This window comes from Scyliorhinus torazame, chromosome 6 (genome assembly GCF_047496885.1).
Source record: "Scyliorhinus torazame isolate Kashiwa2021f chromosome 6, sScyTor2.1, whole genome shotgun sequence".
NCBI classification, from domain to species: Eukaryota; Metazoa; Chordata; class Chondrichthyes; order Carcharhiniformes; family Scyliorhinidae; genus Scyliorhinus; species Scyliorhinus torazame.
This window is the reverse complement of record NC_092712.1, coordinates 226,204,905-226,216,969: the sequence shown is the minus strand read 5'-3', so window position 1 is coordinate 226,216,969 and position 12,065 is coordinate 226,204,905. Positions and strand designations below refer to the sequence as shown.

The 12,065-nt window shown below is 41.6% G+C and overlaps 1 protein-coding gene across 1 annotated transcript in view; it reads right to left on the bottom strand.

Annotated features, from left to right (window-relative positions):
* The window catches only part of LOC140425323 (ubiquitin-conjugating enzyme E2Q-like protein 1), a 46,926-nt gene extending 35,098 nt beyond the window's left edge, over positions 1 to 11,828 (bottom strand). Inside the window, exon 1 of the mRNA XM_072509479.1 lies at positions 10,434 to 11,828. Coding sequence (XP_072365580.1) covers positions 10,434 to 11,159 — 726 coding nt within the window. The 5' untranslated portion in view covers positions 11,160 to 11,828. The remainder of the gene's footprint in view (positions 1 to 10,433) is intronic.
* Between the last annotated feature and the right edge of the window lie 237 nt (positions 11,829 to 12,065).

Below are 12,065 nucleotides of genomic sequence, written 5' to 3'. Positions count from 1 at the left end.
ACATTCCCGTTCATTATCTCTACTCTTTCTCTTCTTGGACAGCCAACTTCCTGGACAGGTTAATAATTTAACTATAATTCCATGAACTTCAACTTCAGCTAATAGTCACTAACTAATGATGGACTTTATCAAATACCTTCTGGAAGTCCGTACAAATAATATTCTTCAGTCACCTTTTCATGACCTACCTTTCACAAATTCCTGTTGCTTCACTTATTTTTCAAAGTGCTGAGTCACTCTACATTTAATCGTACACTTCATCAACTTCTCTACAATGTAGGCTAACAGGTCTGTAATTCCCTTGTTTCCCTCTGCCATTTTCTTAAACAACAGGTTGACAGCAATTTTCAATTATAAAGGAATAGTTCATATTGAGAGTACTTTATAAGATTATAGTTAGAGCACCTGCAATGTTTGCGTCTCTATTATTTAATACCCTGGAAAGGAAACTATCTGGCCCTGAGGAATTGTCACTCTTTAGTGCCATTATTTTCTTCATTACTGTTATTTTGCTTACACTGACTTTGGAAAGTCACTATCCCTGATTTAATATTAGTTTCCTTGGGATGTCTGGCATACTGACTTCTTCAGTAGTACAAAGTAATTATTCAGCATGTTCTCTACTTCCATATTTTTGTTTTGGCCTTTTATTTAATCCTTCATGCAGACATTATGGCCTGGAGTTTAGCTGGGTGATGAATTCTGCACAGAAAAGGGGAGTGGATGGTGATGTTATGAGGTTGTGAAACCCATTAAAATATCCTGCAGAATTTAACTGCAAAGCTCCTTTAAACTTTTTTCTTCCATGGGGTTCCCACCCACAGACAGCCTGCTTGATAGACATTTAGATGGAACAGAACAAGTATGCGCATTGGATGAAGGAGTGATATTTTGATGGTGGTGGTGGGTTCCAATATGAGAGGGGAGGAATCTAAAATAATAGGGAGATGAAGGTGAATGAATGGTGGTCATGGGAGTATCCTGACTATTATAATAATAATCTTTATTGTCACAAGTAGGCATACATTAACACTGCAAAGAGGTTATTGTGAAAAGATGAGGGGTGAGGTGGATCCACTGGTGGACTGCATGCAGAAGCTGACATATGAAGGGGGATTTTCGAGAATCTGAGGAATTTGATCTAAGGAAGGGGCAGGGGTGTGAGAGAAGAGGACTGATGTGATCTGGGTGGAAGAACTCAGGTGGGGTTGGTTGCGATGGTGCTTTGGCAGGTCAGGTCCTGATGCTGGTTGGGAGGATGTGCTGGTCCAATGATGCCTGGGCAGATGGATTGTGGGAGGTAGCAGGGAGAGCTGGGTGATGTGACTTTATGGGGTAGAATTCTGGGCCGAGAGAAAACACTCTCTTCCTGGACCACAGCAGTGCTGTAGAGGCATTTAACTCATGGGTTCAACCATTCTCATCTTCTTTCAGCTGTCGGGTTTCCCAAAGCCGGGAAAACCCAACTGGTTATGATTACAACACAGAATGAGTAGTCCAGATTTTACCTGTCCTGGAGGGATGTACCAAGAAATATGCCTTGGGAACTCCCTGAAAGTTTCCACTTCCATTGGGAAATTCCGCTGCTTCTGGAACCCTCTGAAACCACCCCTCCCCCACCCCCCATGACCACCCTCTCCACCCTCGACTACCATCCCTAAACCTCACTCCTCGATGACACCACTGATTGCCCAACCACAATACCTCGCCAGACCCCTCCAACGCCCACTGCCTGGCCACCCTCCCACTCACCCTGACAACCAGCTATTCCCCAACCCACCCTGACCCCCCAATAACAACCCCACCCCCCATCCCCTAACTACCCTAGTCATGTCTCAAAAGCTCGAAGAGTTAATATTTATAGGAAGTTTGGAAATCCCTTATATTTGTAATTGTTTATACACATTTGAACTTTGTACAAATGACTTAATTGCAGTGCATACATAATGGGGGAAGAGGTAAGATGGGATACTTTGTTGTAACCCTGTATTTCAGTGCGAAAATAAAACAAATCAATGGCAAATGTTTAATAGTTTTTGTTTGTGTTCCCAAATGAAGTCATCCAAACCATCCCAAGGTGTATAAGAGAGACAGGAAATGAAGAAAAGCGGAAGAAGTGACAGTATTGATTAAAGATGGTATCACAGTGCTGGACAGAGAGGATGTTCCAGAGGGTCAAGGATGGAATCTCCTTGGCTAGAGGTAAGGAATGGAAAAGGTGCAATAATGTTGATCAGTGTAGTAAGTAAGCCACCAACTAGTGGAAGGAATGTAGAGAAACAAATCATAGAATCCCTCCAGAATTGCAAAGAAATTACAGAGGTGCAAGAATTATAGAGTAATTATAATGGGGGACTTCAATTATCCAAATAGGGACTTGGATAGGAATAGTGCAAATGGACAAGAACGGTGAGAGTACCTGGATCGCGTTCAAGATAATTTTATGCAGCAGTATGTTTCTGGTCCAGTGAGAGGATAGGCACTATTCACCATGGTTCTGGGTGATGAATTGACCCAAGTGGATCAAATAACATTGGGAGACCATTTAGGGGACCAGTGTATCATTAGGTTTAGGTTAGCCATGGAAAAGGACAAGGAGCGAACCAGAGTAGGGATAACTAATTGGGGAAGCCAACTTCAGTGGATGAGAATACGCCTGAGCCAAGTGAGTTGGAATTAAATGTTGGCAGAAAAGATAGTGTCTGAACAATGGGCAATCTTCAAAGAGATAGCATTGTAGGACATGTCAAGCTGCATTGCCTTGAAGGAGGAAGGTAGGACAAATAAATCTAGAACACCCTGCATACCGAGAAAGATAAAGGTGAAGACTGCATGCGAAGGCAGGAGAAATACCAGAGGTATTAAATGAGTACTTTGCATCTGTCAAAAGAGGATGCTACCTAGGTGAGAGAGGACGTCACTGGTACACTCAAGGAATTTACAATTGTGAAGGAGGAGGCATTAGAAAGGCTATATTTACTTGACATTGTTAAGCTTACAGGACCAGATGGGATAAATCCAAGGATACTGAGGGAGGTGAGAGTGGAAATTGCAGACGCACTAGTGATAATCTTGCAGTCTTCCTTAGACACAGAGGTGATGTTGGAGGACAGAAGAAATGTGAATGTTGCAGCCTTGTTCAAAATGGGGTGCAAGGATAAAGCAGGCAACTGCAGACCATTCAGCTTGACTGGTAGGGAAATTTCTGGAAACCATAATTTTGGGACAAAATCAATAATCGCTTTAACAAGTGCCAAATTAATAAAGAAGCCAGCATGGGGCAGCACAGTGGTGCAGCGGTTAGCACTGGGTCTATGATGCTGAGCACCCGGGTTCGAATCCCGGCCCTGGGTCGCTGTCCATGTGGAATTTGCACACTTTTCCTGTGTCTGCGTGGGTCTCACCCCCACAACCCAAAGTGGATTGGCCATGCTAAATTGCCCCTTAATTGGACAAAAAAAAAAATTGGATACTCTAAATTTATTTTTAAAAAAGGAAGCTGGCATGGATTTATTAAGGTAAAATCATGTTTAACTAATTTGCTGAAGTTTTTTGTGGAGGTAACAAAGAAGGTTGATAAGGGCAATGTTGCTAATATGGTGTATATAGATATTCAAAAGGCATTTGATACAGTGCCACACAACAGACTTGTGAGCAAAGTTTGGGCGGCATGTGGCACTGGGCCTATAGCGCTGAGGACCTAGGTTCAGATCCCAGCCCTGGGTCACTGTCCGTGTGGCGTTTGCACATTCTCCCCGTGCCTGCGTGGGTTTCACCCCCACAACTCAAAGATGTGCAGGTTAGGTGGATTGGCCACGCTAAATTGGCCCTTAATTGGAAAAAAAATAATTGGGTACTCTAAATTTCTATTTAAAAAAAAAGAAAAAAAGAAAAAAAAAGACTTGTGAGCAAAATTCAAGATCATGGAATAAAGGAGGAAGTGGGCATTTGGGTACGAAATTGGATGAGTGACAGGAAACAGAGTAGTGATAAATAGTTGTATTTCAGATTGGAGGAAAGTTTCTGGTAGGGTTCCCCAGGGGTCCAGTCTTCTTGATACATATTAATAACTTAGATTGTTGTTATTATTATGGCATGTTTACAAATTTGCAGATGATACCAAGATTGGAAGGATTGTCAACTGTGGTGGGGACAATCTTGAACTTCAAAAGGACATAGACTTATTGATGCATTGGGCAGATAAGTGGCAGATGAAGTTCAATGCAGAGAAGTGTGAGGTGAAGAATATAGAGAGACAGCATAAAATAAAGCGAGAAACTCTAAAGGGGGTGCAGGAGCAAAGAGTGTATATGTATACAAGTGATTGAATATGGCAGGGCATATTGAATGAGCAAGCATTAATAAAGCATGTAGTATCTTAGGTTTAATTAACAGGGGCATTGAGTACAAGATTAAGCAAGTCATGTTAATATATAAGACACCAGTTAGGCCTCATCTGGAGTTCCAGGCCCTAAACTTGGAGAAGGATGCAAAGGCTTGGAGAGAGTACAGGGAAGATTCACAAGAATGATTACAGTGATAAACAACTATGGCTATGAGAAGAGATTGGAGAAGTTGGGTCTATTTTCCTTGGACAAAAGAAGGCTGAGGGGGCCTTGATGGAGATATTCAATCTCCTGAGGTATGTGGGCAGAGTGAATAGTGAGAAACTATTCCCTCCCAAGAGTACGTCAAGAACTAAAGGGCACAGATTCAAAATAATGGGCAAAAGGAGCAGAAATAATGTGAAGAAAATGATTTTCACTCAGAATGTGGTTGGAGTCTGGAACAAACTTCCTGAGGGGAATTGGATTGCTATCTGAAAAGAAAGAATGTGCAAGGTTATGGGGATAAGGCAAAGGAGTGGGATGATGTAGAATGCTCTTTCAGAGAGCCAGTGCAGACTCGATGGGCCGGATGGCCTCATTCTGCACTGTAAATATTCTGTTCCATGCAAGTCAAATATGATGCAATATGTTTTGGAGGTGGAGATCAAATGGGTTTGTAGAAACAACTTTCCCTATGTTGCAAATGTTTAATATCAGATATGCCTACCACACGAAGACCATTACTACCTTTTGAAAGAAAGCAGGTACAGCAGATGGACGAAGGAAATGAATAGGCTTCATCATTGTCATGTGACTTGACCAAACATTTTAGAGGGCCGTTAATTTTCATGAGTTGGAAGTCTAGCTCATCGCTGACAACACTAATTATTACGCATATATTTTAAATGGATAATGCTGTGTGGTATCTATTCCTCTCCAGGAGTAGAAGGCTTAAAGATAACTTAAAAACACAATCTCATGATATGATTATCAAAGTTTAAATATCCAACCACAAATGCTAATATTTATTTTGTTGAGATTGAATAAACAAACTTTTGGACTAAGGTGGTAGTACTGTCCGTGGTAGAACTGAAATCAATGACTGTCACTTTCTTCTACTCGAGGGAGGGGAGAGGAATAGATACCACATAGTGCATAATGTTCTTGCTATGTCCTTGTGGAGGAGGTGGAAACAAGTGAATCGTCACAATTACAGCGCAGTCAAGGATCAACAATAGTAATTTTAAATTGCCAGTGCTTAGGCCTCAGTTCAGTGATGAAAATAACGTTACTTTAGAGATCCAGATTAGTGGTATACATTACACGTAAGGGTGAACTGTCCACCTTGATGAATTCCAAACTAACTTGGTCATGGTGCTAGGCAGTGAAAAGGACTTAAAGATAACTTAAAAGCACAATCTCATGATAAGGTCAATCGATGTTTAAATATCCAACCACAAATGCTAATATTTATTTGTTGAGATTGAATAAACAAGCTTTTAGCACTAAGGTAGTATTACTGTTCATGGTGGAACTGAGATCAATGATAATAATTAAACTAAAATCTAACCTTGTATGTAACAGTCTCCTACACTGATATATTTTATTGTTAATCTATTTTGAGTAAAAGTAATGGTTGAGTTTAATATTTCTTTCTGCTCCAATGCAAAACAGAGACTTGTCGCAACAAATTATTTAATTCAGTTACCTCACTGAGAACCAGTCCGACTTTCTCTCAATCAGATGCAGGCAAACTTGAGTGATAGGTGTTTAATCGTCTGGATAGGAGGCAGACCTGCTATTCTTGTGACTTTGATTCAGTACCCTCTAGTTGTGAGGTAGGTGCTGCACTACCTGTGCTATGAGATTTCCCAGACATTTTATTGTTTTTATTTAATTAACTACAATATGATCGAATCATATACTCTCAATTAATTTCTTCAAATTTAATCAATTTAACAATGGATTTTAAATGCTCCACTGTAAGCTTCTCCATTAGAAATTAGTGTACATTAGATATTGCATTTTCAACTCACACAAGCTCATTCTATCTCACTATTTTGGTCGTAAATCGTTACATCAAGATACTATATTTGGTTGTAATGGTATTTAAATAAGTAATTTCACCATGAGGAGAATTTTTAAAACAGTTTCAAAAAAATTAGCAATGTTAACATTTTCTACTGTCAATTTTGTCTTGATTTGAAATTGTTCCTATTTAAGCAGGGAAGGTTGAGATATTTGCAAGAACTGACTCAGAGGTGTTTCTCATCCTGACAATCAAAAGGAGCCACATTAACATTCGTAGGCACACCCAAACCAGATTTGTTTCAATGTTTTTTTTATAATTTAGCTGTGTTAACTCAACTCCTCACAATTAGGCCAAAGCTAATTCCCTTGACTATATTAGTACTTACTGGGTCAGCATAAAATTCCAAAAATATTTCCTATCCATACAAAGAAATGGAAGGCTGTTAAACTTCATTGTGCTTTTTGAAAAGAATTGATAGCAAGGCCTCAAAGGTTCTCTAAGAACAAAAGAACAATTTTTATTGCAGGGGAAGTCTGGCATCTGTTTTGTGCACTGCACAATATTCAGAATAACAATGCAGCAGTGCCACATGAGATAGTGATCAAGAGTAGCCAGCCCTGCTGGTTTACCCATTGGACCTTGCATCAAAAAAGGGATTTGGGTGAAAAATAAAACAATGGGCTGAATTTAATGGTGAAAGCCCTGATGGCAAACCAGATAGCCAGGGGAAACCCTGGCATGGCTATTTCCAGAAAGCATGATATTATTAATTGCCGGCGTCTGGATCTCCAGCCCTTTAAGGATGAAGATCTCAGTTCCAAGAGCTAATGAATGGCAGCTCTTCAGTCCCAATACCGGGTGTGAGCCACTGCTGGGATTGCAGCTGGTCAAGAATAGCAAACATGGAGGAGACCCCAGAATCCAAGTAAGGATGATCACAAGGGAAACCTGATAAGCAAACATGATATGGGCTTCCGGGGAGTCCCTCATTCAAAGACCCTTTTGAGGGACCTGGCATCAGGATGGAAGCCAACTCTTGCCTTTGCTGCCTCCCCCACACTCCGGCAAAACCCCACCCGACAACCACATCCCACCCTCACTCACCTGTGGCATCGGATCTGATCCGCAAACTCTGGTGGGTACACAGCTGATAAATGCCAATGCTCCACTGGTGATGTCTGCAATGGGCAGCTGCTGTCCTCTGATTGGCGTTCAGCTCTTAGGAGGTGGGATTTCCTTGATCCTGAGAAAGGCCTATCACTGGCCACTTAAGTGCCTGATTGGCACTTACTAGACTGGGCCTTTCCCAAAGAGGCAACATGGGACTCTTGCCAGCTCTCCAGCTGGCATGTGGCACGTCTATCACCTGAATTAAGTACTGCCTGAAGTCTTTAAGTGAGGTAAAGGATCTGGGGTACAGATACATAAATCACCAAAATAAGTGATTCATGTTTATAAAGCCCAATAAAATGGGAAAACAAAGGTTTATTTCTAGATGGGTCAAAATTAAAGCTGCAAAGTTACTTTAAACTTGTGTGGAATTTTGGTTGGACTACACTTCGAGCACTGATAACTGCTGTCTGAAAAAATGAGACCAGTTGTTGGTAATGATTCTGCTTTTGCCATAAACACCTTTTCTACAAGCACTTTTTGTTTTCTTACTTATTCCATTTCCACTATACATTTTTGCCTTGCACCATCATCCCTTTTGTTATTTAATCTCAACTGCCTTCTACCCTGTCACAGACCTTCTGTTTTACTTTATTTCTGCCCTCCCCCCTTTCTCTGTCTCTGTACTTGCTTAAAAATTTGCTGTTTATCTTTAACCTTTGCTAGTTCTGATGAAAGGTCCTTGATCTGAAATGGTGACTCGGTTTTTTCCTCTACTGCCTGACCGCTTAATATTTTCAGCACTTTTATGTTTTATTTCCGATTTCCAGCATCCACAGTATTTTGTCTTTGTAATGCCCATACATTCATGATTTCATACATGTTGTGCAACTGACAAATTAGGAGTATTCAAGCAGTCATTCAGGCATGTTCTGGAATCACAGTAATAAATATTATTCTGACATTTAGTAAATAGAGGGACGTTGGAACAGGCAGCAGCTGGACAAATTTACTTACATCAAACCCCTCCATTTCTCCCTCAGGCATTCAACCATTGGCTGAGGATACCTATTACCATACCAGAAGAAGGGTATGACAATTCCTGACTCCTTCTGGGGAGGAAAACTGAATAATTCAAAACAGTAATTCTCCTTTCTTTTTGAAAAATCAGATAAATGGGAAGGGAAGCTCTACTCTCCTTTCTCCAAATATCCCTATTCCTTTAGTGGCTGTGTCAGTGGTTATATGGAAGCAAAACTATTTCATTTTGCAGTCTCTGTCACCATCCAATAAAAATCAAAAGTTTTGCAATACGTAAGAAAATCAAACACTACAGGAGCATCTAACTAACAATTTCTCATGCTCTGTGAACCTGCAGAAAAGAAATCATGCTAATTGCTACCACCTCCATACACATTAGCTGTGGCCCAGATGAGGCACAGTGCAGTTTATCATCCTCACTGTTGATAAAACAGGCCTAAATTTGAAAAGCAAGCATCTCACTGTTGTGCTGAAAGTGATCCTTGCTTTTCTAGTCAAAGAGCGGCTAATGAATTTTCTAAAATTGTGCCTGTACATCAAATTGCCTCTAACTTGGCTTGCTATCACGTCCATTTGTACAGCCAATAACTGGGGTAGGTGACTACTGTCACAAATCCCATGAGATAGTGTAAAACTTTACATTGATACATGCTGCCTTAGCTTGGTAAATGGTGACAACTACTGTATTTTTGCTAACTTAATGAAGTTGAATAATTGGCATCAATCATTCACATCAAATTCGAATAAAAATTGGCATTTACCATATTCTATTATTAAGCTAATAAAATGAAATGCTATCCGATTAATTTGTACCTATTGACAGAAACAGTCAAATTTTACCTACCCAAGTCTTCATTTGAGTCCTCTCCAAAATTTGCAGTTATAAATATCCCAGAGCTAAACTGCAATAATGTTGCTGACTTCAGTACATAAAATGAGTGTCACTTGCTAAAATCCACTGGTTCCATTTTGAGTCACTAGTAATAGATGGAATTCCTACTTTTGCTTTATTTTGAACTAGTGTGTTGTCCTATGCTATTCAATGCTGTACATTTAAATAATCATTAAATATCAAGGAATAAGAAACATTTCTCAAATATATAATAAAATTGTGTATTATTTACTGGTACTACAACAGGGGTTTTCCGCCGAACATTAAAAAAAACACGAGATAGTTCACCAATAGGTGAATGCTGAACCCTTGGGGAAAAAGTTGCTACGAGCGACAAACAAAAACTTGGCTGAAGAAGGATTTTGAGGGTTTTCTTTTAGTAGGCAGGCTGTGGAATTTAGGGAGGGGAATCCAATAAGGAGTACGGAATTGCACATCTGTTAAATTGTAATGGGATTCAGCTTTTTATTAACACAGTGCAAAAACAAAAGTAGCACGGGACAACCAATATTTAAGTTAATCATTTAGGTGACTATATTATAATTGTTAGTGTATTTGTATGTATCAAGAATTCATATGAGAAACTTCTGCATTGACTTTTCACTCATGGTTAAAAAATGAAATTACATTGATTTATTTTATGAGTAATGCCGGCTTCCTGTGATAGCATATTTCATTGTGACAAAATTGGGGGATAATAAATTTAAAGTATCATAAAACAATACTTGGTTGCCTACCACTAAAATTATCGATATCTTTACATGACTGAACAAATAATGTTGGGCATCCGAGTATCTGGCAAAATCATAGCTTGCATGAGGCCAATATTGATGTCTGAAGGTTGATAAACAGTGGCACACTGAGTATTTATAAATGATGTTTTAATAGTGAAATATATGTGCGTCATCATGGGGCAAAATAAAAGTATGAGAGATGGTCAGTTTCTTTCGTTGTAACGTATATCTATTATTGCAATGCGAGTTATTATTTGAGTTGGGGAGACAGATGTTCGTATTATGTTAGCCCTTACCTGTCCTTTGACCAGACTGGCTGCGAACTGCCTCATGACTGCCTCCACAGTGTAGGCGCTAGACCAACCCCGCGGGGTCAGCAGCTCCATGCAGATCGCTCCTCCGTCCAGCACGTAGCCGTTCTCCAGCCGGGGACTGAGCACCCTCATGAAGGGCGGCGAGAAGGGGAAGTTATCCGGGAAGTTGAGGTTGAGCAGGATGCACTCGGTGCTCGTCTCCTTCATGTCCTGCCACAGCGCCGAGTCCTTGTCCACCTGCAGCAGCTTGACATTCCACTCGAAGAGGTTGTCCTCCACCAGCTCCACGCTGATGAAGTGATCGGTCAGTTTGCGGATGTCCTGCAGCTCCTTCATGAGCCTGCGGCTGCGGACCTGGGCGCAGTGCTGCTTGTTGGGGGGCTGCCCGGGGATGGAGGAGCTGCTGCTGCTGGTGCTGGCCGGGGGCACTTTGCTCCCAGCCTGCTGCTTGTCCTTGTTGCTGTCCTTGGTGGAGGGGGGTTGCTCAGATCTCTTGTGGTTGTGTTGCTGTTGTTGATGGTTGCTGTGGTAGTGGTGGTGGTGATCAGACTGGAGCAGGATGCTCTCGTTACTCGAGGAGTTGCACTGCTTGTTGGCGTTTTTCTGGCTGCCGCTCTTGGTCGCCTTGCGGGAGCCTTGGTGTTTTGCACCATCGGTGTCTCGATCGTGGAGGCGAATTAGACCAATTTTTCGAAGCAAGGTAGCCATTCTCTCAGCAAATCGACAAGTTTTTTTCTTCTCTTCAAACCCACTCCCCCCTCCAAATTGTTTTCAGTAATAAATCCTGAAGAAGAATTCTGGAGGAAGAGACGAAAGTGGTCGACGCGCGAAGAAGAATAAAATGCAATTTGGCCCAACTCATCAGAACGAAATCATGTTTTAAAAAATAAGAAGAAAAATCCAAATAGAATAAGCAATCTCCCGGCTTCGTAATTTATATTGCAAATAAAAAGTATGGATTGGCAGTCAGCCGCTCCTTCGCAACCTTCCAAGAAGCTGCCGCAAAAAAAGAGACAAATATCCCCTTTCTTTTTCTGTGGCTCTTCCGACCTCCGCCGGGTATTCTTTCTGAGATCTGGCGAGAGGAGAGACGATTCCCAATTGGTCTACCTGGAGAAGCTCCGGCCCAGCCCCGCGAAGCCTGAGTGTGGCAGGTCTGCAAAGGAAGATGTGCTTGGGGTGCGGGCGGATCAGCTCTCGGGCGGGCTTTGAGCGCTTGTCATTGAGACGAGGCTGCCTCGCTCGAGCTCTCTCTGCCCCCAGCGCGGCTGTGGGAAAGCTGCCTCTGCTTGACTGGCGTTCCGGACCTGACGTCCAAGACGGAGCTTTAATAAATTAAACACCGACCGCACGTCAGTCTCCCTGCTGCCTGCTACGTCAACCCCCGCACTCATATATTCACCAGTGCCAACCGCGCACACACACACTCACAAACAACCCCCCAACCCCCTGCTCAAATTAAAATTCAAAGAGCATCTGACTTCTCCAGCATTAGCTGACTTTTCTGTGCATCGGTTTGAAGGGTCTAATCCCTGCCCCTTTTGTGCCTTTGCTGGCGATTTGCATGATTTTTTTTTTAATCGTGAGTAACACAAAGGAAATGCAGGACTTCGG